General features: G+C 40.6%; 1 protein-coding gene across 2 annotated transcripts; it reads left to right on the forward strand.

Annotated features, from left to right (window-relative positions):
* Window positions 1-295: 295 nt before the first annotated feature.
* On the forward strand, window positions 296-27,444 carry gdpd5a (glycerophosphodiester phosphodiesterase domain containing 5a). Of its 2 annotated transcripts, XM_071898343.2 has the most exons (16): window positions 296-564; window positions 9,465-9,639; window positions 15,847-15,950; window positions 16,064-16,157; window positions 16,251-16,310; window positions 16,411-16,509; window positions 17,047-17,140; window positions 17,750-17,895; window positions 20,343-20,425; window positions 20,803-20,953; window positions 21,316-21,537; window positions 22,037-22,182; window positions 22,803-22,950; window positions 23,344-23,426; window positions 25,177-25,289; window positions 25,816-27,444. In XM_071898343.2, exons 2-16 carry the CDS (start codon window positions 9,523-9,525, stop codon window positions 25,905-25,907), a joined length of 1,752 nt encoding a protein of 583 aa, XP_071754444.1. In that variant the 5' UTR covers window positions 296-564; window positions 9,465-9,522; the 3' UTR covers window positions 25,908-27,444. The 2 variants fall into 2 exon arrangements, 1 of the variants encoding a protein (XP_071754444.1); XR_011784588.2 differs by lacking the exon at window positions 23,344-23,426.

Consider the following 27,444-nt stretch of genomic DNA (forward strand, 5'->3'; position numbering starts at 1 on the left):
AGTACGGAGATCTGCCTCATTACAATTTATTGTTTCAATTAAATCGTAACAGTACAGGTGAAACTGCATTGGAACCTAATGTAATTACCCCTCCTCACTGACAGATCCTTTTAATTTTTCTCTCGTTTTAAAGAAAGTCACATTTTAAGCCCCCGACACTAGACTAAATGACTTGTTAAGGCGGATATTTTTTGCAGTGTGCTCAGCAGCTCCACCCACACTGTGTCGGACGGCTTACAGCTTTTTAACTCTTCTATGAACCCTAGGTGCGTCTTTATTCTAGGAGCAACTATCCCATAATTTGCTGAAACATACATGTTTGTATGTTGCGTTGCGTTCTGAGTCTCCGGGCCTCCGCTGCTATGGTTTAAAGTAGGCTGATGTGTGCCAATGGTTTGTCTCATACGGCTCCTGCAACTAACTTTCAAGACTTATCACATGAATCCATAAAGTCCCACACTGAAGAGGCGACTTTCCTTCGACATCCATGGGAATATAATCGATTAACCCGAGAGCTTTTGCGTCTTTAACATCGTCCGGAAGAAACGCTGTCGTGGAGGAAAGGTGAGTGTTTGTGCGCACTTCAGCGGATTATCTTCATATAATCTGAGTAACTGTCACTTGGCCCTCAGTGTTTTGTTTTGCGATCAGTTTGATGGAATTATGGTGGCAGTGAGTGGTTTTGTCCGAGTGTGGATGGAATAATGCATTAGTTTGGATCAGACACTACTTTCATAGACTTAAATGCTCTTATGGCCACTGCAACCACATGCTGTTTATCATCATCAATCATCATCATCATCATCATCACCTTATATCACCCTACTCTGTCCATAAACGTTGATTCACACATCATGGTATATATATACAAATGCAATGGGGGAGTGGAGGAAGTCAATTGATATAAATTGACATAAATTGACTTTGCAATCTATAATTTCTCATGTCAACTTTTCTCCTGGATGATGGTTGTTTGGCAGTTGTGGAATCAATGCAATTTCATTTCAACACTGAGAAACTTCAGTAACAGCTGCAGAATTGAGTAACTTGTAAGTTACTAAAGTAGCTGGCAAAAGGTTAACTATGTCTGCATCCCAACACTTACTTCTGGATCTCTGTAAATCAAAGATAAGGGTCAAGGAAAAGTGGTGTCAGTGGTTGGAAGTACACAAGAAATAAGAAATGGCTACATGAATGCACACTGATCTTGATTTGGCTCCATCTCCATCAGTCTTATTCAGATTCTGACTGATGAGGTCTGTTTTTGCTTTAACATGGTCTGATAAGTGCAAGGTAGAGGCTTGTGGACTAATAAAACTTCCATGACAGTGTAGGCACACTTCTGAAACTGCATATAGACCTCAGTTGTGCCCGCACTTAGTTGCTTGACTGAATATTTATATTTGACTAAGGTGTTGAAAAGCTGATTTGATGTCCTGCGGTAGATCATTTGTATAAAAAAAGATGGGAGGAGTCACTGACAACCAAGTGGCAATGTCATCATCTCTGCAAAGAAAATGAATCAAGCATTAATTACATTAGTCTGTCCTTTTTGTCCTTCCAAATCTGATTAGTAGAAGACATTTCTGACCACCAATTTTCAGCTCTATCCACATCCTGGCCTGCCTGCAGCATCACTTGCACTATCTGTCAGGTTTAAATCATCTTTAATGAATAAGTGATTGGCTCCGAACTGGCAGATGCCGCTCGGCTGATGATGTGCAGGACGGGCGAAGGTTTAACAGCTTTTAGCAGAAACCCATGTCTTCTCACCATGATGGATTCAGGATAAAACACCGGGTCAGACAAAAGCACTTAACATGACTCTTCAAAACACTCCGCATTCAGTAAACCTATTGCCTCAAACAATGGCAGCGTTTCCAGTCCATGTCCTCATAGTCCTCCCTGTGTGTGGATAATGAGCACGTGGCACTAATGGAAACTCTATTTTGGGCTAAATCCACTGAAAGATTAAGGATATTATTAATGCATGCATATATAAATTTCATGAAGGAGTGAACGATGGAGGGAGCCTGGAAAGAGACGACAGTGACCGATATAAAGGGCTAATTATAGACAGACATGGCAGAGACTCGGTGGCTGAGACTTAGTGGATTATTGTATTATTATTCAATGGGCACATAATTCTAACTCCACTGACAACTTCCACACAGCGTGCCGAGCCACCTGCCGCCGTGGGGAGGTGTAGACGTTAACCAGGTTACTTGGAGAAGCTGGCAAGGGAGCGAGAAGAGTAGTAAAGTCCTCTCAGGTAATGGCAGGTTCATGAGAGGAAAGTGGCCCACAGCCAGCTGAAACCCCAGCAGGAAGGGCTTTGCTTTTAGGCTGAGTAGAGGTGAGCCTGATTGAATGATACCGATGTTTGGATAACTCCCTCTCTCTCTCTCTCTCTCTCTCTCTCTCTCTCTCTCTTTCTCTCTCCCTCTCTCTTCTTCTCTACAGTAAATGCAACATAAACGTATTAAAAACTTGCAGTTCTCACGCCATTCCCCAAGTGCTCAAAGCAGGAAAGAGCTCAAGAGTACTGTATGTAACAGAAATACTATCACAACAATACAGATATATGGAAAAACGAATAACACATTAGAGCTGGAAGTTCAGTTACTGCTAATGTAAGTACGCCATCAAACTGAAACTGTGCGCTGGATGATTATACTGTCAATAGAGTGTGTGTGGGAGACATTCCTACAGAGGCATGGAGGTTTACGCTGTACTTATTTGTTATTGACAGATTCATCCAATCTGTCAAGTGTTGATGGGATTTCTGTTTTGCTGTTTGTTTTTGTCTGGATCCAGGACTACCTCAGCTGTCATTCTCAAATATCGTGCGACGCCACCCTTCTTTACATCTCTTTTATGGTGTTTTGTGTTACAACAACCGTTTTGCCTTCATCCTGTGCACAGCTTTCGCTCCGTCAAAGCTCTCTAAATATCCTGGCATAAACCCTGAATTTCATGCTACTGATGTCAGACAAAAACACTTACCTCCTGAGAAAACATCTATTTCCCTTTCATTTACCAGGTATTGAGATTAAGAATCTCTTTTTTGGGGCGTCATGGTATCTCAGTTGGCTAAAGTCTGTACTGTGTGACTATGATGTCCGGGGTTCAAATTTGGCCTGGGACCTTTGCTGCTCATCCCCAAATCTTTCCTGTCTATCTTCACTGTCAACTACCAAATAAAAATGGCCAGAACAAAATCTAAAAAACAAATCTCTTTTTCAAGGGAGGCCTGGCCAAGAAAGCAGCATTAAGACAGACATAAAAGTTGCAGACACAACATGCAACAAAAGACAGAAGCAAAATTCAATAAAAATCAGATAAAAGCTAAGAGCAAAGACAAATTCACCACATAGCCTAAGTGCTCAATAACAAAGGCCAATACCTAAGGGCGCTTATTTCTATACTATTTGTATGTACTTCAAAAAATTATAAAATTTTTAACAGATTTCATAGCCCCAAGGGTCATGAAACTCACCCAACAAGTAAATGTCTATGTAAAGAAAATTGAATTCACAGCAATGACATATATCGTTTTCTGAATAGTAAGTGGCTCATGGAAGTTGTGTGAAGATTCATAGTTATAGTTATGTTAGTTCATAATAATACAACTTTTGCTTCCTGCCATTAATTAGATCATGTTCAATAAAGAACAGACATGATGATGAAGTTTGTTAGCGCCCAGCTCCTGACTACCTGACCTTAATTGTCCTCCTGATGACCACAGCACTGGCGATAGTAGAAGGCCACAGAGAGACAATAGGCCAACCTGGCTGGAATGAGCCCCCTGTGATTTCAGCTCTAGTTGGCCCTTGTTTGAGGACGGGGTCAGGATGTGAATGCTGGGAATCTGCCAACTCCTCTGATTCCAGGAGAAGTCTTCCTCAGGCCTGGGAGTTCCCATATAATAATGAATCAACAGTGAAAGGATGCAGATCTGCAGCCGTGGATGCACAAACATTTCCTCCTTTTGAACGTTATATAGATTTAGGTTAGCGGTGAATTGTAAACAAAATGCCTCCCACTTATCCTCTGAGAGAACCTGGATAAGATGCACAGCTCCACTATTATATGTGATACACAATAGCCAACATACTTGTGTTGTGTAATGAGGTGGAGGAGTATGGAGAGACTGCATGGGTAGGAAGGAATAGAGTTGTTTTTTTATATTTTGATACAATTATTTTATCAATTTAATTCAGACAGTAAGCAACATAGAGAGTTGATTTCCTTTGATACAACATGGCTTCCATAGAGTTTTAATAATGCTGCCATGTAAATGAGCATTGTTTCATGTGTGGACAGAACATGAGACTCAGAGAGTTAGAATGTTCGTCACATCTGACACTGGAATGTTCTTCTAAGTGATGCTGTTGCCATGGTAACACATCAGCTTTCCGCGTCTCGTGTACCAAATCGACACTGATTTCCATGACAACATTATCAAACAGTCTGTGGCAGCCATTGTAAGTGTACCAGCCAAATGTCTAGTCTAGTCTAGTCTAGTTTATTTATAGAGCCCTTTATCACAGTCAGGTCTCAAAGGGCTTTACATACTATCATATACATGTCATATACAATACTACATCATATATACATACTGCATATATATACCCATCATATACATCATTTACTACATCACCGCGAGTGTAGATTTGAATGGGAATGACCTTTCCATCAATTCAAATTCTGTGGATGAACATAAGCACACCATTCCTGAAAAGCAATTGTATTTGTATTGCACCATTGCAGATATCAGTCTTATTGTGTGTTGCATAATCCATTCGCTCTCAGCTTTATAGCTGGAACATCACTCACTGTCTCAGTGTTTTGTTAGCCGAATCCGTGAAAATCTGATTGCAGTGCGGTGACTTGTAGCGTCATGGAAACCGAGAGTCGTAGCTGTACACAAACACAGAGGAACACGCGGCGGCCAGACAAACACCCTTCCACTGTTCCTGTGTGACGCTGTAATCCGTCTGCTCCGAGATAAGGACAAAGGACCGGTCTGTTTTGTTAAGGAAGGTTGACCAGGAAATGGGCCCTGCCTCTCTCGTCTGTCCTTATCTGACAGCATTCTCTGTGGGAAATGGTCGTTCATCGCCCTCTGTTATCAAAAAGAGAAATTAATGTGTCCAGCCAGGCCTATCTGGCTAGCAAGCGGAGCCAAGGAGGGTTTTAATCCATCATTTCTCCTAATTGTGTTCTGCTCCAAGCCTGAGATTTATGATTGATGGAATAGTAAATTGTTGTCTAGTTGATCTGACTTACCAAACTGTCGAAACAACTGAATGTGCTTGTATTTGGTATTGTTGTAAAGATAAACTTCCCATCTATCATTTATGTACCAAATGACCACAGTTGTAGCTTCTCACCTAAGTAGTCTTTCTTAGATTACTGTCACTTCTAGGCATATTGCAGCCAAAAAAAAAATCCAGTGGTGGTGCGATCCCAAGACACTCAGGCGCCAGTCAGTGAATAATAGGGGAGACCAGGATTGGTAGGCACACTTTTCACACTCATATGTCATGTCATTTCTCTGGGGTAATATCTGTCAAAATCATCTACACAGCAGCAAATGAAAGACTAAGATCTCAGCTCAACACAGTTGGTTTGCAGACAATATGGAGCTGTAAGTAGACTATGGATACAAAAAATAAATCAGCAAATAGAAACTGGATGTAAATTGAACCAGAATCAGCAGACAAAAATATTCAACAGGATATGTGCCCATTTTTTAAAGGAAAATTCCACCCTCAAATACTCTTACACTTTTATATATCACCAATCTGTGAAGTTCAAAGCATTCCAGGAGTTAATTTTGATATGGTATTGTAATATGCTTTTTTGTTGTACACACTTTCCCTCAACCTGCCTCATCTGATTTCCTAGATTTCCCAGAATGACTTGCAACAACCCTTAGAGAACTTGCCTGGACTTGTTGTATTCAGCTGTGGGTTTTAGTGTGGGTGGAGAGAGCGATAACAATAGCGATAGTAACAGCAAGACAGCGAGAGTTTCCAGTCAAGAAAAAGCAAGAAAAACCACCCTTACTCAAAACACAACATGACTTGTGGCTGCATTGCATTCTGGTCTATTGAGACTGCTGTCAGTGGAGAAACTGGTCTCTCCCTCTTCAATGGATTTCTCCCTGTATGATTGTTGAACTCCGGTGCAAAATGGCAGCTCTAGAAAGAATCCCTCGCTCTTTGATTCTGAGGGACTGAAACCAAAACCTGACGTTTACCATTGTGGTTCTAGATAGCTGAAAAATGTTCTCCTATCAAACTCCATTGTAGCTCCACTGGAAATATCTTGACTTGACGTCATATACAGTTTGGCCACTTATTTGTGTGAACAAGAAAAATACACCACCAAACAACAATATGGACCCGGCAAGCTTCATCACCAATATCTGTTGGTTAGGGTGGATTTTTCTTTTAAGCCAAATAACATTTTTCAGCCAGTTCCTTAACACCATAAAGGCCAGGCTGGTGAACCCTGTTCTTTGGCCAAGTGACCTTCAGAGGCATCAGGCATGACAGCATTGAAGTCTGTATCAACTGCAACCCAATGGACTAAATGTCATGAAGCTATATGGTGTAGCATAGAGACACAAATATGAAATACCCAGTCCACTAAATCCTTAATGAATTGGGATGCACTTTCAGACACGCACTGTGTCCTCTTGCCTTGTCTCTCCGACCCATACTGTACCCATAAAGCCACAGGTGTTTGTGAGCAAATTTTACACACACGTCCATTGCCTTATTCCTTCTACATCTGCCAGACACTGTGGCAAACATATTAATATTACAGTACATTTTTGTATGGAAGCCCTGAGAGACAAGGGGGAAAAATAAATGTTTGTGGTCGGTGTCGGCCAAAACCGAGTGAGGAGAGTTTATCCTGAGTTGTAGAAAAGTTGTTAACATGTTAGTCCAGGCTTATTCCCCCGGTTTGAACATACATTAGTGTAGAGCAGGCCAAGATGGTTGAGTGGTTGTTACAGATATTGATCTTCAGGCGTTAACAAGTAAATAGAGTGCTAAATCCAAGGGAAATATGTTTTTGTTGCCAAGGCGTTGTTTCAATGGGACAGTAAAATTGTGTCGTGTATTTCATATTGGAAATGCGCTTTGTAGAGGGAAGTCGCCCAAGGTGCATCATTTTTTAACTTTGTATAAACTCTAAAAGTCAGGACTGTCAATCTATCTGTCTGTCAATCAAATACCTATATATGTTTTTTATTTATTTAGTTGTTTATTCATCTATACATTCATTCATTCTTTCACTTTCACTTATTTGATTGATTGATTGATTGATTGATTGATAGATATGACCTTGGACTGCTCTGCTCAGCTTTGTTTATTTGCTTGACCTCGATACTGTATCAGCACATGTATGGCTGATAAATAATTGAGTGGAAATGACTGTAATTCCCACTGCCACTCTCTTAGAGGTGGATCCTCTGCTCTGACACAAGGCTAATTACCCGACTGTTTCAGCAGTACAGTATTGAGCTATACTCTATGCTAAGACAATGGAGAAAGTTATTATAATGCATTATTTTAGCAATTGTCATTGAAAAGCTTATTAAAGTCCCTGTAAGATTGTTGCATTTGATACTAGCTTCAAGTGCAACACATCTAGATGTAGACATAATTCAGCACCATGGGCTTTTTGTAATTGTACAGATTGTTTTATTTTGAATTATAGTATTAGAGTAGACTACAGTCAACACAATTAACCAAGGGAATGGGAAGGGATTGACACTATGAGGGAGCAAAATTAATTCATCAACATTCATATTCACAGTGGGGCTTTCAATTGCAGTTAATAAAAATGGTCAAAGAAGAGAAAGTATGTGTAGCCATCTGTATTTAGCCATCTGCACCCTGCTGTTAATCAGCCATGTAATCCACACTATGCCTGAGAAAATTAGAAAACCAAACTTCAGACACACAAAGCTGCACAGAATGGCTTCACAGAGCATCTAAAAGGCAATTACCGTGAACATCATGATCAATGTGGCTCATATTTCCAAGTTTTAATTAGCTTTATGAGAGAGAGCGCCAGTGAAGGCAACAGGGGTCTTCCTTGGAATAAAAACAATCACACTTGGAAAATTAACTTTCTCTGAAGAGTTGATTAAAATTGATTGATTGAAAAATAGATTATACATTTTATGCAATTAACTCCATATCACTTTTAACCTTTTCGGCTTTATGGAGGCTGCATATTAAACTGACAGGTACTGAAGGTCAGGGGTTCAGAGGGCAGTTGTTTCCAGTATGCTGCTTTATTTTTAGATGTTGTGTAAATTACACATGGGTTACATCTGCTAAAAAGATGCAACTGTTAGCTTCCTCAGAGAGAAATGGTCTGTAAATGGTAAAAAAAAATCAACACATTACCTCATTTCAGTAGAAAGAAGGACTGTTGTCAGAAAATAGAGAAGTTACCGTCTCTACCAGAGAGGCATGAAAAACATCGCTCTCTGCCAAGACATTTTTACATGCCACCAAGGCAACAGGCTTTTCTCCAAGTCACAAGTGAATCTGAGGGCAACACACTGTCTCTCTCTCACTGTTTCCTTTTAATTTAAGTTCTTTTTATTAAAGGTTCCAGTCATATGCATAGCAATCAGCACATTCATTCATGTTTAGACAGAACCAACTGCTTTTTTTCCAAAATATATAAACAACAAATATGAAAGAAAGCTTTACAGAAAACTAGATTACAGACAAGGAGAAAATAATAATAATAATGATGCGACAGATAAATAAATAAATAAATAACAAATCACAGTATAACAAACAAACAAAATAGAAAAAACTCAGAAGAAAAAACTATAGGTAACTATTTGTACAGGTTTCTTAGTTTACAACAATAGCATGTCTGACCTGGAGGGATCAACCACAGTTGTAAGTGGTCACTACATTTTTAAAAACCTTTTTAGAAAACCTTTCAAAACCCCTAACAATTATCATGTAGACAAAGTTGTGGAGAGTTTGGACCAAGCTTGCTTCTTGACAGTGGAGTACAGTTCATCCTATGGAGGATCTTAAATGTGGTTTCACTCTCAGCATTACTACTGAGAATACTCAAAGTATTTTCTAGTACTGACTCCCACTTCTCTCACTGCTGCCTACCACCTACTGATGCCTGTTTGCCAACTTTGCCAAGTGCATAAATCCTTAGATGGCTGACTTCTCTTCAGTGGCTGTAAAACCTTTCCCATATTATCAGCCTGCCTGTCCCAGACATGACTCACTACTGAATAGTATGTTGACAGCTCTTCTTCTGACAGCTGTTGTTACTCCAAACAAGGCCCAAGGCTGTCAACACATTCATGGTGTTTTGTAGAAATATGACGTGGCATGACATGACAAAACTGAATTGCACGTAAAGGTTTGAAATGAATGTTTGGTGTTCCTCAGGGTGCCCTGTCCTGTGTGGGATGTTAACGGACTGGTGGCGAGCTGAGGCTGAAGGAGCATGGTGAAACACCAACCCTTACAGGTCTATGAGAAGCAGCTCTTTTTGTCCTTCGTCACTGGGATCTATGGTTGCCGCTGGAAACGCTACCAGCGTTGCCATGACGACAGCTCTAAGGTAAGAAAATATTTATGATCACCAAGTATGGATAGAATAATAACATCATAATATCATAACAATGCTAATAATAATGTGATTGTTATATTAACAACAACAACAACAACAACAACAACAACAACAATAATAATAATAATAATAATAATGCTAATAATAATATTGATTCCATTATTAATAATATATCAAATAATTAATTAATTGCAATAATGTTTATTATCATTATTATTATTATTGTTATCGTTGTTGTTATTATTAGTATAAGTATAGGTACTTGTATATTATATCGTCTATGTTTTTATGTGTATTCATACTTGTACAACCACATATATACTGTATGTAGGTGATTTTTTTATTTTTTATTTTTATTTTTTTTCCAGTTTTGTTCAATTTCTGCTATCTGTTCATTCTCAGTCAGTGTTCTGTCAGACACACTTACTTTAACTACACTTTAACACTTTAACCACCTTGTTCCTCCAACAGGCTTCAACATGACTTTACACAATAGCATTAATTATAGTGGCTCAGTCATTACACAGAACAGTAGAAACTAGACCAGGACTTCTCCTCACTGGTGAGAACCCGAGTGTCATCTTGCAAAGGGCATCGGTGAAGTCACCGCTTGTGTCCCGCTGTCGCTGAAGTAGGAAAACAGCAGAACACAAACTGTGACGAGGAAGAGACTTGGGAAAAGTAAAATCAGAGAGAGATGATGTCATTAGGTTCATAGTAGATGCACCAGCCAGTTATAGGTGATGATATCTGTTTGCCTGTTGTGGTCTAGTGCTGTTTTAGCTGTAACTCAGAGCCATCATGACATTTACACAACCGCATGACTACATTTCAGTTGCAGCCTTACTAAAATACAGGCTCTAATCATGAGGACCAGTAAAGGGATTGTTACGCTCAGTACAGTGTGTGTGTGTGTGTGTGTGTGTACTTGTATGCACATGTTTGCCGAAGTTATGGAGGGATCCTGGCTTCAGATCAGCGTTTATGTGTAGAAAGTAAATTCAGCACAGTATTGTGTGTGTGTGTGTGTGTGTGTGTGTGTGTGTGTGTGTGTGTGTGTGTGTGTGTGTGTGTGTGTGTGTGTGTGTGTGTGTGTGTGTGTGTGTGGTCGTTGGCTTACATACAACAGAGCACAACAGAGGCCTATAGAGCGACCGCACAATCCTGCTGAGCCTGCATTGAAACCTGATCACATCTAAGGAATAATTGAACAATTTTCCATTTGTGTGGTTCTGAAGGCCCAAAAAATAGGTCAGGCTTTGTCTGCGGCAGCACAGAACGACAGGACAGCAAACCAATGTGTAATCACCCAAAGCAAAGCTTTTATTCAGCCTGAGTTTTTGATTTAGGAATTACAGGCCTTAATGTTCAGTTAATCACCAAAATCATTGCTAATAATTGTAATTCTTTGGAAATTGGGGAACTCTAACCTAAGGTTTGTTAATTTTTCTAAGGTGTTTGTAAAGCTCCAGTTGAAATTCTAGTTGCATCTAATTTGAGACTTTCTAAAAATCATGAAAGCTTGGTTCCAAAATAAAATCCAATAGATTTTGATGTCATGAAGTTTTTTTTCTATTGGATTCCTAAGGGTCTTTCTGACCAGACGCTAGTTACTAGGGAAAACTATCCCGTGAATAAAGCAAGTCATAGAATCAGTGTAGTGTTTGTATCTTGAGGCCAGAGCCAGACGCCCAGCTGTGTTGGATCCCCACTGGGCAGCCACAGCCACTGCTGCTGGATCACTTCTTTAATACAAAGAGCCAGTGGCTCGGCCATAAATTAGTCCATCTACGGAACGTGTGAGCCGGGCACTAATGATGTGCTGACCAAGAGGCGAAACACAAGCACACAGCTGCCTCTCTCCTCGTTTACAAAGCATCATGTAGTCGGACTCACAGCGCTTGCATTGAAATATTGTCTGTTAACACTGAATTATACATTTCTCCATAGTGACATAGTGATATGTAGCCTACTGACTGATTTTGTCATTAAGGACGGTCGCTCTTTAGTCCTGACCCAGGCCTGATTTCACCCTCGGTGTGTCTGTATATTTGCTAACAACATCTTAATGTCTTCTCAGGCTCAGATTATCAGTGCTCTGAGCCTCTGCCACACCATTACTTACTGTTGGGACTGCCAACTTTGACAGTTGTGGGTCCCCTATAGTCACTCCAAGAGAACTGGAAGGTGTGCACATGTGTATTAGTACACCCTGCTTACATATTAATTATATTATCAACTCTTATGTGGTGTAATAAATAGAATAAAAGTGGTCTAATGCATGAACAAAGCTGCATAAATTTGATATCAGTACCTAGTGGAACTGCATTGTCACATCTCCACAGCTCTTAATGCAGTTCTTTTTTGCATAGTTGACACAATTATCTGTTGATACAATGTTGTTAGTGCTGAACTGATTCAAGCCAGCTGGGTCAGCCACCCTTATATCCCTTGATTAAGCCCTTGATTGTTGACAGTTTGGTTTTTGAATTTTCTGTTTTATACCAGAAAGGTCAGTTGTTGCTTCATTCTCAGATTGTAGGTACAGTTTGGTTGATGAACTGTTGTGCAGGCTGTTACAAGACAACAGGGCCAGATGTCCTGTTAGTGTTTCATAGTATAGTGTTTGGTTTGTGGACTGAGCCGTCAGGCAGTTAATCCATTACTTTAGTCTTTGATTGTTGATTTGGTTTCTGAAGAGTCGAGACACCACTGACTGATGTTATTTTTGTGATTTGTAAATGATGGTAATTCTATGGGTCTAAGGTATCACCCTATACACCTGGGATTAGTATTAGCTGGTGACATAGAGTGATTTGCGATAATTGTTGACGTCAGAAGAGATTTTAATCCCTTGAAAAACCGCCTTAAGTAAATTAAAAATGAAGTAAAAATCCACAGCAAATTACCTACTGTGTTAAAGAAGTTCCTGATAATACTATTCCCTTGTGAATGCTTGTGATTTTAAGCACAAAACTAGCTTTGCAGTTCATTATGCATTAATGTTCAGTTTCCTATGGAACATGGATCTAATATGCAGGTACAATATATTGTATAATTAATGTACAATCACAACATACTGTATAATTAATGTACAATCACAATATACTGCATAATTAATGTACATCAATATACTGTATAATTAATGCACAATCACAACACAATAACCATGTACACTGATTGTGACAGCTTTTTGTTTTTATCTGTCAGTAACCCCAAGCTCAATTGACACTGACCTTGTCCCATACAGAATATACTGTAGAGTACTAATCAGCGAAGAAGGAAGGAAGGATGGTAGGAAGGCTCTGTCATATGGTGAAGTCAGCACATAGATCAGAATTTATGGGTGCTGTCAGAAGTGGGGTGACAGCGGTTATGATTGGAGGGGTGAGGGACCTTTGGAGGCCATACAGAACTCAGGAGGAAGTGCTAGATTGCAGAGGCATGGATCACTCGGCTCAGAGTCATGCTATGACTGATAGGCTTGTCTCAATTACACTCATTTGGGGGTCTGTTTAAGACCACACACACACACACACACACACACACACACACAAACACACACACACACACACACACACACAGCCTTTTGTACATATCAGCCCTTTCTCCTTCTTTCTCCTTCCAACTGGGTTCCCACTGTGTATGGAATTTGTGGAACAGTATGGAATTTAAAGAGGGGTATTCCAGACAGGGGAAGTCAGGGAATTTGAGAAATGCTCTGGCAAAGTCAGGGAATTTTACAAATGGGTAATTTTACAACACCAAACCAGAATGTATTTCACAACTTGGTTCACACATTCATTGCATTAGATGGTGGGTTTCATCTGTTTTTCTCCACAGGAAGCCAACATTATCATTATCATTGAAAAACAACATTAACAAACCAGGAAGGAATCAGATTTTTAGGTCATGGAAGTGCTTTGACTTAGTTATGAAAAGCCATTGAAAGGCCATGGACTTTTACATCAGGGCCACAGTGGGAACCCTGCCCTTATGAATAATTATGTACGCTGTTAAGGCAACTGTATCGATGTGTTCCAACCTGCATCCGCGACAGCATTGACAACGTTGTTTGGTGCGTGAGGAAAGATTAACAACGTGACTCTGGCTCACTGCCTCACAGCCATGTCCTATCACCTGAGTTACAGCTAGCTGCTAAACCAATTAAAAACAGCCCCTGGTACTTTGTCATATCCCCATCTTATACTGTCATGTTTTTCCTGGCCGCATCAGACCATAAGATCTCCCCAGCTAGCCTGCCCTCTCCCCTCCTGGGGCCCTTCTGTCTAAAAGTGAGACCTCTTACATGTCTTTCTGTTGAGAGCGGCCTGCTTCCTCGGTGTGGCCGTTTGCTCCTTGTCTGCACACGTCTCGTTATCTCCCAGCCTCTAATATTAGCCCGGTGGAGGTGGTGAGGCCAGGCACGGTGCAGCGCAAAGCTGATCAATGCTCAACAGGATCTGGTGACTGGCTGGCCGTACACTATCCCTCCCCCCCACGGCATTAACTGCTAATCCTGTTAATTACTGAAGGGAAGTGTCCTTGAAAGCAGCAGAAACTCTCCTCTATACCTTTGGCCCACAAGTCAAGCCAGAGGACAGATGAGGGGTTAAATACTCTAAAAAGCACAATAGTGATTCAGCCTATGCCCAGTTCATGAAAAATTTGCTGTTCTAAACACCCGGTGTCTGTGTGATTGCTGAGGGTGCAAACTGTTGCTCATGACAGCCCATACCTATCATATGTGGTGTGTGTAGACACGTGTGTGTGTGGGCGTGGGCGTGTCCGTGTGCGTGTTCGTGTTTCTTAACATGACTGACCGTGGATCGTCTGTTCAAATTGAAACGGCTGAACCAAAGCATAATATGTGAATGTAATGTTAAAACTGTGGGAAATGTGGCAGTTTAAAACACTTCTTTGAAGGAGCTGTAATGAGTGTCCAAGTGATAAGTAATAATGTTAGAAATGCACTAAAATGTAACAATAGTGAGAAGAAAAGGGTAAGCAAATATGTAGGAAGGTTTATGTGTAAAAGGTGGAAGGAGTATGAAAGGTATGAAGACTACGAAGGCTAAGAAACTGCGTGTTTTTGAACATGACTGTGGATCGTCTGTTCAAACTGAAACGGCTGAAGCAAAGTATAATATGTGTATGTAATGTTAAAACTGTGAGAAATGTGGCAGTTTAAAACACTTTTGTGAAGGAGCTGTAATGAGTGTCAAAGTGATAAGTAATAATGTTAGAAATGTACTAAAATTTCATAATAGTAACAAGTACAAAAGTAAGAAAATATGTAGGAAGGCTTATGTGTAAAAGGTGGAAGGAGTATGAAAGGTATGAAGACTACGAAGGCTAAGATAGTAGGAAGGAAGGCTATTTTGTAGGAGCTGAAAGGTACAAGGAGTATGAAGAGTATGAAAAGTAGGTATATATTCAGTAGAAAAAAACAGAAAGTAAGAAAGTGACAAGTATTAATGTTAGAAATGTACTAAAATATATTAATACTAAGAAGTAAAAAGGTATGAAAATATGTAAAAGACATGTTGAAATGGAGAAGAGTGAAATAAGCAGAAGAGCTGCATGTGTAAGAGAGCAGCAGTGCAGCAGAAACTACTGTGAAAAAGAGTGGAACACTAGTGTCAAACAAACGTTAATATCTCAAAAACTTTACATCGTATCGCTTATATATTGACATTGTGAAGAGAGCAGAAGTAGCTGAAGGGTTTGATGTATGATATGTGTATGTAGTGTTACATACATACATAGGCTGGCTCCATAGAATCCCATTATAAAGGTTGAAACAAGTATAAAACTTAAACTGTGACTACTCAAAAAGTACTAAAAGTGGTGACCCGTTTAAAGTTTGAATGGAGTTTCTAGCTTAAAGTATGAAAGAGCAGTTAGAGTTCAAACAGGGCATGGTTTGAACAGTCCTCCCATAGACTTACATTGTAAAAACAGGTACTAAAAAGTTGAATAGTTCAAAAAGTATAAAAGATATAAAAAAGTTGAATACAAGTAATAATGTCCTAAACAAGCTGAACAGTTTAAAGTTTGAATGAAGTTTCTAGCTCAAAGTATGAAGGAGTAGATAGGTGCCAAAAAACGTACGGATTAATAATAAAGAGCGAGAAGATTATACGTCCTCACAATGCATTGAATTAAATGGTGCATTGTTTTTGTCTTGCTTTACAGTGGGAGTGTACATGGTTCATCATCTTGTGCAGCTCCTTCCTCCTGCTGCTCTTCTGGGCCTACTTCTGGTTGGTGGCTCAAAATGATTTCAACGAGTTCAACTTGTGAGTCACGTGTCCCGCTTTGAGAAAACATCTGACCGGAAGTGAAAAGCTGTCTAACCAGGCCGCATAGTTGAGGAAAAACTCTAAACCCTCCCCCCCTTCTCATACCTCAGGTCAGTGTACAACCGCTCTGGAGAATGGAAGGACGAGACGATCCCCATCCTCGCATCCACCACCGTGGGATTCAGCTACATTACATTCCTAATGGTTATGATGCTTTTCATACCCATACATATTTGCATACTTTGCTACTGCTAGATTAAGATCAGTATAACTCACTGAATTTTGCTTCTCTTTCAGATTTTAGCGTTTTTTCATATTTCACTGGGGCAGCAACTGAACCTCTACTGGGTTCACAAGGTACTGTGACTCGTCTTTTAAAGTCTGACTAGGGAATCGCTCCTCAAACGATTCTGTAATCAAACTTGTGAGTTGAACCTGGTGTGTTTTGTCTCCGCAGATCGGAGTGTTGGCTACGCTGCTCACCACTATCTCCGGTGTGGTTTCTGTCGATGATATATGGGGGGACGAGTGGGACATTGTCCTTATATCTCTACAGGTTGGTCTGTAGGATAATTCAAACCACATGAATGGGCTTTTTACACCTTTTAATCTCACTAGACACTGCTTACAGTTAAATCCAAATGACTGCACTAAGTACTTACTGTATGTTTTCTTTATGTTTTTAAATTGTTTTTCCCAAACTAACATCAGAAAAAACAGGGGGAGAATGTGAGGTTTGAAAGCCAGAAATCTGACCAAGTAATCATTGAGTCAGTGGTATTGATCAACAACCATAGCAAAACCTTGCATATTATGGTCATTTTGTGCAGTAAAAATTTTACTTATTGCACCTTTAACACACATACCTCAGTATGAGCCCCAATGATCATACATATTTCTGACAATGATTATCTCTTTGTCCTCACCAGCAGTCAGGCTTTTTTTCTGACTTGTGTTACTGATCATTGAAAATGGGCAAAAAGAAAAATAGTGAGTAATGAGCAAAGCCACAGTGACTGATAAACACAGTGTTGTACTGTGGTGCTCTTGGCTAAATAACCAACAAATCAATACATCTGTGTTTTGTCCCCAGTCCACAGCACCTTTCCTGCACATAGGAGCTCTAGCAGCAGTCACAGCCATCAGCTGGTTGGTGGCTGGATATGTGGTCCGCAGGGAGAAGTCCAGTAAGTCTCCTCTTCATGTCTGTCTCTTATTTCAAATAAAAACTCCCCATCATCACTGAGGCATTGTAAATGGTCACCTCAAATGTTTTTCAATTACATTTTTGGGGCTTTTGTGGGGTGATAAGGACTCATGCAGGCTATTTTATGGCCGTATCTTGAGTCACACTTTCCAGCCTTTGCACTTAATGGACTCCTCTATGTCAATTCTCAAAGGCCATCAGCTATCAGGCTATAATTGATCAACTTCTATTCTGACTGCAATTTCAGAGGCAATATCACCATAATAAGTATCTATTAAAGGCAAAAGTTGAAAACCAGGGCTCCCTGAAAACTTGAAATATGTTTACAAAAATTCACTGTATGAGTTCCCATCACTCCAACTAAGCAAGGAAAAAGTGGTTTAATTAAATATTTTAATATTTTAATGTCAACACATCCAAACTAACACATTAAACGAGACATTAATCAAGAAAAGGAAGCTGCTAAATCGGTCCTCCAAGCAGGTTACCAATGTCACCAACCAACACAGCCAAAGCTAAGAATTCCTTGTGAATGCTGTCTGACCTGGGTGTGGTGATGGTCTGACCCTGACATCCTCCTCCTTCCCAGACTTCCAAGTGACGGTGTTGCTGATCTACATCGGCATCCTCCTGGCTCTCTATTTGGCGCCGCTCACGTTCACCTGCCCCTGCATCATGGACCGCAATGACCTCAAACCTCGACCTGACGTCATTGGCCGACGGGGAGCGCCAATGGTGAGTGGGTGCATTGTCAGACCTCACTGACCAATCCAGTCAAGTGGAGGCTCTGTAGCTCAAAGGGTGGAGCATGGTGTTACAGCCGCCAGGGTCAGGTGTTCATTTCCCACTGGCACAGTGGATAAGAGCGTCTATGCTCGTAAATGGGTAAAAGACATAAATGGACTATGCTCTCACTGACTTTAAAACAATGTGCCCTTAAAGGAAAAAGCCACCCTCTGATACTCTTTCACATGTCTTGTGGCTGCATTGCATTCTGGGCTGCTGTCAATAGAGAAATTGGTCTCTCTGCCTCTTCTACTATGGATTTCTCCCTGTATGATTGTTGAATGTTGATGCAAAATGATGAGTATAGAAAGAAGACTTTGCTATTTGACGTTGTCTGTGATTGGCCAGTTATCTATAGTAATAAGAAAAATACAGCACTAAACAACAAAATGGACCCAGAAATGGATAAGGAAGATGACTGGATGTATACATATGAAAGAATTTGATTCCACCCTATTGATGCATGTATGCATTATATTTGAGTGCAGAGCGCTGTATTCAGAGCAGCCACATGAGGCTACTGTATCAGGGTCTGTTAGCACTACAGAGTCAACAACACACGGCACTGTCCTTTCACAGCTGGGCAAGCAAATACTGTTCCAGATCACTAGCTGTAAACAAATGTACAGTGCTGTTCAGAGCCGCATTGTCCTGCCCTCTGAAAGCACACACACACACACACACACACACACACGCACACCACCTGGCTTTTACCTTCCTTAGCATACCTCAGGTGTCTGGAGATTTCATTTTGGGAATTAAATCATAAATAGGGAAAAAAACCAAATAGGGGTAGGCCAAATATTCAGACAAACAAATATGTTGTGTATATTTTTATGACTAAAAAACATGAACATAAGTGCATGTTAATCAGTATGTGGTGAAATATCATACCACTTGATTTTCTTTTATTACTTCCATGTTTTTGCTTATAATTATCTTGTAGCATCTTGTATCCTGTAGCAGTTAAAGCAATTTGCTTTTAATGCAGTAGTAGTTCTAGTAGTAGCACCGTTTACAAACAAAAATATCTGTATTTTCTGCTATGATATATTTTCAAAGTGAAATATGATATGTTCAATAGCATTTGCAGGTAAAATGTTACATTTTTACAAGCCATTACATATATATGTTTAAGTATTAGCATGTTAAATGTCAGTGAAAAAGTATTTGATTGCGGACAGAGAAATATTTTTGTTTAGTGTTTTTATTGTTCACTGTGGCTTGTCGCTCATAATCTCCTGTTTGTTATCTTTTATTCCATTTTTTTGTACATGAATTAAGTCTAAAAATGATACAAAACATTATCTCCATACAATTGATCCTTGTTGTGGTTACAGCAATTTGAATGATTCCTCCAAAACACACATCTTCAACTGGTTTCTATGACAATGAGTGGGCAAAATAGGTTGTAAGCCCCATCAAATAACATTTAATCACTTCCCACAACATACTGTAGTTTCCCTTTGGTTGAAATGATGTCACACTCAGGTGTACTACAATAACCAATGTTTGTGTCTACTCATAGAGGTTTTCATAAAGCTTTACTTGTAGTTATGCACATGAAGGTAAGGTGCGGGGCTGGGTAGTTACAGTGGATTAAAGCCTGCAGGAACTCCATTTCTATGCCTTTTACTGGCAATGTTTTGATCCAATGTGGATCTTTGTAAGGCTAAATCAAGTTCAAAAGTCCAATCTGTCTTTATCTGTGGACATTTCGAGATAAGATAGATAAGATGAAACTTTATGATGAAACTTTAATGATTCCAGTAGAGGAATTGAGTTGTTGCAGCAGCAAAAGTAATGGGATACAGCAGAGAAGGAAAAAGAAGATAGAATATAAACACTAAAATAGAGTATAAACAATAGCTGACAATTCCAGTACTTGTTAAGTAGACTGTATGGGTGGGAAGTATGAGAGAAAGAATGGATTTACTGTTACTTACAGTCCCGATTTCTTTCTTAAACGGGGGTTACTAAATATGAAATATGTGCTGTACACATAAGTATGTATAAACATAACATACTGAACTGAAGGGGTGAATTTACAGCAGTGTACATGATGTGCAAGTGTGCATTGTATTCACATTAACAAGTGTGCAGGAGTCCATATAAGAACCATACACCTTGTCAATTTCACTTATCATTTTCATTTCTCGCCAGTGTATTTGCAATAAATCATGCCTCACTACTTAAATGTTCCTTTGTACTGCTGCCATTTTCCCTAGATATCTGTGTATGTTTTCTGCACCACTGAGTTACAGTAGCTCTCTCTCTCTCTCTCTCTCTCTCTCTCTCTCTCTCTCTCTCTCTCTCTCTCTCTCTCTCTCTCTCTCTCTCTCTCTCTCTCTCTCTCTCTCTCTCTCTCTCTCTCTCTCTGTGTGTCTTTGCTCTAGCTGGCTCCAGAAAACACGCTGGTGTCCTTCAACCGGGCCCAGCAGCAGGGGGCCAGCTCCCTGGAGGCCGACGTCTCTGTCAGGTTATCAACCACACATTAATAACACATTCATCCTGGATTATTTACACTTAATGAATTGAATGTGTGTTGAAGTGACTCTTCAGTTGCACATATATATCCCACAGCTGTGATATAGGTTGTTTGTCTGAAAAATATTTGAATTAAGGCATGGGATGCAGCAAAACCGTTGACCTTATAGTATGAATAATGAGTTTTCTCCATTAACTTTGTGTCCTTTAATTGAATGAAGTCATGTATACGCTTGGGTGACAGAAGCAGCTCTTTTGATGTTAGATTAAATTCCTTTTTTTTTACCAAAAGCATTACTAAATCGTGAATGAACCACAGAAATATGAGTCCTAAACATTCTGATCGCTTTGTCTCTTCCTCCTTTGCAGTGTGGACGGGGTTCCCTTCCTGATGCGGGACCGCACCTTGAGGCGGACCACAGACATTCGTAAGGTCTACCCGGCCAGACAGTACGACGACGCCTCCTCCTTCAACTGGACCGAGTTACGCTCTCTAAACGCAGGCCAGTGGTTTTTGGAGGTACTTGGATTCACTTCACCTCACCGCACCCCCATTTTTTCCGTGTCGTATCCATCAGTTATGGATGAGTTATGACACCACATCCTTATTCACCAGATTCTATTACATAAGATGAAACTTTAATGATCCCTGTGGGGAAATTGGGATGAGGATACAGAACAAGAAAAATGGAATCTAACTAAGAATATAGCAAATGGGGGGAGGTGTCTAAACAGTTATAGCAACAGTAGAGCATGTTGAGCAGAAATGTTTGAACTTACTGAATATATACAGGATGTGCAACATGTGCTTCATGTTCTACACAAGGCACAGAGCCATTTAATCTCTGTCTCTGCCTCTCTGCCCCCCTCCGCTGCCTCCAGAGCGACCCCTACTGGACAGTCCACACCCTGACAGTGAGGGATCGCAGCAAGATAGGGAACCAGACGGTTTGCAGCCTGGTGGAGATGCTGCGTCTGGCGGCCAGGGCCAACCGCTCTGCACTGCTCAACATCCGCAGACCTCCGCCAGAGCACCCGCGCTCCCGGAACTGGTTCATGGACACGCTGTGGGCCATGCAGAAAGCGGGGATCTCCCAGAAGAGGGTGAGGACTGTAGGTCCCTCCAAATCAAGCCTTTGATACATAGCATTTAAATCATCAGGGAAATCTGCTGGATTGCTTTACGGCACTAAACAGGAAGAGAGCGCTGTTCTTCCAGTGCAAACGGAGCTAAAGCTTTCAGTTTGTGGTAATGGCAGATGGTGGAAGGAGTGGAAGGCTGAAGGAAAAATCACTTCCAATATGCTTATCCTCTTCAGTAAAGACAAAAGAGAACACAAACGCATGTGGAGCAAGGTTTATGGGAAGTGTAGTCTTTATTTTGAGAAACGCTACCACTGGCATGAGATAGAGGCTACCAATCATCTTGACCACAGTCTCATTTGTATTTTAATTAATTAATTAATTTGACAATGATTTGTTGGTGTTTAAAATGTTACGTCGCACCTTTAAACCATAAAACCATTAAGTCTCATACAGATCCTATTCAGTTTGATCAGTGGCTTTCTGTGTTGATAAAGCAGCGCGCATGTGATCCTCCTAGGTGACGTTGACCCCCGACACAGACAGGGGGAGGGTGCGAGGCTTTCAGCAGACCACGAATGAGAAGCTGTCAGTGGAGGAGATAAGGCAGCGGGGCATCACCAGCCTGACCCTCCACTACAGCCAGGCCAGCCACAAAGACATACAGTAAGACCGAGCATCAGTTGCTATGCAGCACTTTTGAGGAAAAAATCTTCCAAGGCACTCTTCAAGCGAAACGTTTGAATAGCCTTTATTGTATGGCTAGTTCAAAAGAACAGTTGAACACATACTTCACTCTTGATCAGGGAGTGGCACACCATTCAATTCAATGTTATTGTCATTCCCACTTACACAAGTGCACAGTGAAATGAAAAACTTTTTCTTGGGGTCATGGTGCAAGAGTGCAGTGCAATATTGACAGTTTGAATTCTAGTTTTAAGGTATCACAAAGAGACACAAAAGACTGAAAAAGAGCAACTCTGTAACTCAAGCATATCATTTACAGATTGACAGACACATTTTACATTTTAGGCAGTTCGCTGACGCTCTTATCCAGAGTGACTTATGATGAGTGCCACAGAAAAATAAACTTAAACTCTCTCACCGAAAATGACAAGGAACCAAAAATAAGGAGCGCAAAGGTCAGAGCCTTAGTTCCTTTCCAGTGTTCCTGTGACCACAGAACGATCATGTAAGAGCAAAGTGGTGGGAAAATAGAGTAAGGAGGGATTATTTTTCTTCTTTTTTTTTTTTTGGATGTCGACATGTATTTCTCCTCTCCCCAGGGAGTATCTGGCCAATAACGTGAGTGTGACAGTCTACCCGGTGAACGAGCCCTGGCTCTACTCCATCCTGTGGTGTAGCGGGGTGCCTTCTGTGTCCTCCGATGCCCCCCAAGTCCTCCGAAAGGTGCCTTACCCCATCTGGCTCATGGTAAACAGCTCTTCTCTCTCTCTCTCTCTCTCATCTGGCACCACACACACACACACCCACACACACACAAAAGACAAGACAAGGTCACGCAGCGAGACGAGAGGACAGCAGGAGAGAGGACAGAGACTGACGAGGGCCCAGCAAGACTGGAGGGCGAGGAGCGTGGAGAAATATGAGGGAGCTCAGCGGCAGACTTCAGCTCAGCGTGGCGCTGGAGAACAACAGGACCCTGGGAAACAGGCAGAGACAAGGGCACTGATCTGAACTAGAAAGCAGCTGTCTAGCAGGCGCCTGTGTTGGGTTCAGGAGACGTGGCTGTGGTGGACGGTGACCTCCGGTGGTGTCTGCTGGAAACTCTACTTCTCTCTTCTCTCTCTCTCTCTTGTCCTGCAGAGCCAGAACGCTTACTGCTTTATCTGGATCACGTCAGATCTGGTCTCCATCGCCATAGTCTTAGGGATATTCTCTTTTCAAAAGTAAGTAGAGGTTTGTTGTTTGGCAATATATACACACCTACAGTACACATCATTAATGGCACCAGGCATTTCTTGGTGCAGGTGCTACAGGGCCGGTTAAATGTTGTGGAGTAGCTACCAGAGTGTGTGTTTGTGTGTGCGTGTGTGTGTGTGCTTATGTAAAACTAGATCCACACTCGATTCAATGAATACGCCACCAGCTACTTCCTTGTCTGCTGTCATTAACATAACATAATGATCATTTGTCAAATACTAAAATAGGACAAACTGATGAACTCAAGCCACTAGACTATGGCAATGCAACGCTGTTTTCACCTTACACTTATCATATCCATATTCTTTCTACTTGGTAATTCCAAAACAGCATCATTGTACATTGTGTAAAGTATACATAAGGCATATAATGTAATGTATAATTTATGGTACATCATTTAAGATATATAGTATAATTTCCTCATAAGAAACCAATATCAGGATCAGTCGTTCCTCAAGTCATGGTGTCCGTGGGTCCTTAAAAACTCTGAAAAGGTCTTAAATGATCTAAATTTAAGGTCTTAAAAAGTATTCAAATGTTAATATGTCTTAAATACAGTTAGTAGAGCTCTTGTTTTTCACCACCATTAGAGGTTTCTTTGTGCAGCATGCTCACTTTAAGATTAATACAGAACAGAGTTATTCATACAATATGCATCCCATTTGCTTTACTAAACAGTTGAACTTCATGTTCTTTACCAATTAATTTCCTGTTTCTTGTACTGCCCAATTATAGTTTCAGAACTTTCATCAGCTGTCTTCAATCAGAAAGAGTCTGTTTTTGCCAGCTTTGTTTCTTTATTTTCATTTTTAAAATGCACTCAAAATCAATTCCAGCATTAATAAGCGCCTAAAAAGTATTGCAGACACCCTGCTTACGTACCACTTTCTTCTACTACTTTGAAACATTAATCAACATTTGAAATGCCAAAAACTGAATGTGTTGAAGGTTGTTCTGTCCTTGCAGCGTTGACGTATATCTGCTCTCCTTTCATATCACTAAGCACTAAATCTTCACCAGAATCTATGCTGCGTTAACACCGGCCTCCGCCTGAGTCTGACCGGACCTGAGCTGAGCTTTGGCCTTATCCAGCCTGCTGCTGCACTGACTATTCATTCTGCTCTTTTGCTCTTTTTTGCTCTCACTGCCTTATCTTCCTCTCTCTCCGCCTCACTGCCTTTTGTCTTCTCACCGTTTCCATTTTTCTCCTCGCCGCTCTCCCCTCTCTCTCACTCTCTCCCTGTCCTCTCTCTCTCTTCTCTCTCTTTCTCCTCTCGTACCCTTCTTTGTCCTGTGCTCTGGCTGATCTGCATGCAACCTTCCTCCGCTGCCCCCTGGCATCTGTCAGCTATCATATGATCAGGTAACTGGTGCGACTGCCTTGGCCTTTGTTGCTGCCTCCTCGTCTGTCCTCCTTGTGCTCATTCTGCCCAGCGCCCCGATGCTGATGCATGCAGTTCCCTCCTCCTCTCTGTCATTGTACTTGTTCAGCTCCTGTTTATCAATGTACAGTGTGTTGTATAGTCTGTATGATATGTATTATCTGAAGAGTCTGGCTCACTCTCTTAAAGGCCCAGTCTGGAGTCAGAGTGTAGATTACCATAACAACTGAATTGAATAGTTTAATGACACAGCTGGTAAGCCTGTAGCTGTCTCCATGTGCTTTTAATGGTTTTGTATCGGTGTGTGTGTGTGTGTGTGTGTGTGCTGTGGCAGGTGGAGGATGAGTGGGATACAGAACTATAACCCAGAACAGATTATGCTGAGCGCCGTGGTGCGCCGGTCCAGCCGGGATGTCAACATCATGAAGGAGAAGCTCATATTCTCAGGTACAGCGTTGACCCCCTTTACACCTTTAACATGGTTCCTGGCTGATCGGATTGTAATTAGATAGAGCAAAAACACAAGATCCAGGTGTAAATGCAGCCATCTTGAAGGTGGTCAGAGATGCATTAGGCCACATTAACAACAAAGTGTAAATGCAATGCTTCCAGTCCACATATAGCAACTACGTAAACAGGAATAAACCTTCATGTATGGATCCAACCAGGAAGTGAATGCAAATCAAACAGATGGCGGGAAGCCCAGATATTAACAAACTTGTCAAAAATGCATTGTCTTAATACAAGCGAGACAAGGTGTTTAAGAAAGAAACCTCATTACAATTTGTATACCAAAACACACATTAAAGGGAGGTGCAAATGTAATCCAGCTGAACCATATCCAGACACAATCCAGATACGAGAAGCATGCAAATGAAAGGTGTAAATGAGGCCATTAAGAATATCAAAAGAATTGGATTTTTTATAAACAATGACAATTGCAGTCTCAGTAACCTTTTTTCTATTTTTCCAGAAATTGACAATGGGGTCGGCAGCTCAGAGGACCTTTCTCTGTACCCTGAGAACGGATATGCCAGCTACTCTCATGGAGGCCTCAGCCGCTGAGCGCACCGCACCGCCAGCTGGCAAAACTGGGGTGTTCCTTTCATTTCGGAGCTTTGAGCTGGAGTGTTATTTTCAGGTCAGAAGTTAAACAAATGCTGGTTGGAAGCTTCGCCCGTTGGCCTACTTACCCTTTAAGAGATGAGACACCAAAATCATCCAAGTGTCTCCGGTAGATGATTAGCTTTGGTACTGCATGCTAACACTGTAGCATACGCTATGTTGAGTGATAGTAGACGACTAGCATTCTCCAAAGTATGAAGACTGACCTTGTAGTATTTTTTTTATTATATGGTCTGTAGATTTATCAGTTTTCAAAATAAATTATCATTAAGTCAGTATAGCTGATGTAGCCAGGTTTATTTTTGGAGCTATTTCAGGTGAGCAACTAGCCTACGTATTCATCCGCCGCGCAGTGATTTTTAGCTGTACACAGTCTCCCTTCACCCACCACCTTCACTTCTTATGGAAACAGGGAAAGTAGTCCCTGGTAGAGCAAAACAATACAATATTTTTATGTATTTTATGTACATTTGTACCAATCTCCTACGCATAAATGTCAGACTTGTCTTTATTACAAAATTGTTCATCAGCCGCGTATCATTTGATATGATTACTTACCATTTAGCTTTAGAGCTGCTACATGTTTTCATTTTCTGACTTTTGCCCCAGTCTTAACATGGGTTCAAATCACTGTCATTCAACAACACTTTGTTTTCTAGTAAAGATAAATGAATGAAACATATTGTGCTCGTCTACATGGAGCCCACTCATTCATGACGCATCAGTGCCAGCTAAATGTTGGTGATGTTCCTGTGGTGATTTCTACAGAACCAAACCAAGCATTCCAGTTTCACCTTGCTCTTAGACAACTCTCAGGCCAAAAAAACATCTGACTACCATAAAACAACCATCTGACAAAAAAACAAAACTCCAAGAATTTCTCTTCAAACTGCTTGCTTGAGTGACCTTTTCAAGACTTTTATTTCAGGTAATGAAGGATGTAATGTTTTATTTTTTTCCATGTCATTTACTTTGCTGTTGTTTTATAAGAGAGGAAATGGGTTGCGTATTACTCTGTACTATACATTGATGTAAATATGAGTTGTTTTACATGTATTTGTATTTTTTTCCCTCTGAGAGGATTTTCAATGGTTTGGACTTATGAATTGTATATTTTATGGCTGCATTTATTATCATTATGACTATTGTCCTCGTTTGTGTGTGAAAGACGTGGAATGAAAACTTCATATTTTCTTGCATTACAGTTTCATGAGGATGAGAGAATCCTTTGGGCATTTGATAGTCATCATATTGTGGTCCATGTTCTGATCTTGTTTTTTCATGCCTCTTTTCTGTCATGCCATGATTGATTCATTTTAGTCAATGTTAGCTATTACAACTTTCACATGGCTGCCTTTTTGTTAAATTGATGGATTAGGAAAATATTGTAGAGGTTTGTCTTAGTCTGTTTTAGTCTGTAATAAGGTTCAAATTACAACTCCTCTTTCAGTATTTCAGACCAGTCAGCTCTCAAATA

Source organism: Centroberyx gerrardi, chromosome 11 (assembly GCF_048128805.1).
Source record: "Centroberyx gerrardi isolate f3 chromosome 11, fCenGer3.hap1.cur.20231027, whole genome shotgun sequence".
In the NCBI taxonomy this organism is placed as follows: Eukaryota; Metazoa; Chordata; class Actinopteri; order Beryciformes; family Berycidae; genus Centroberyx; species Centroberyx gerrardi.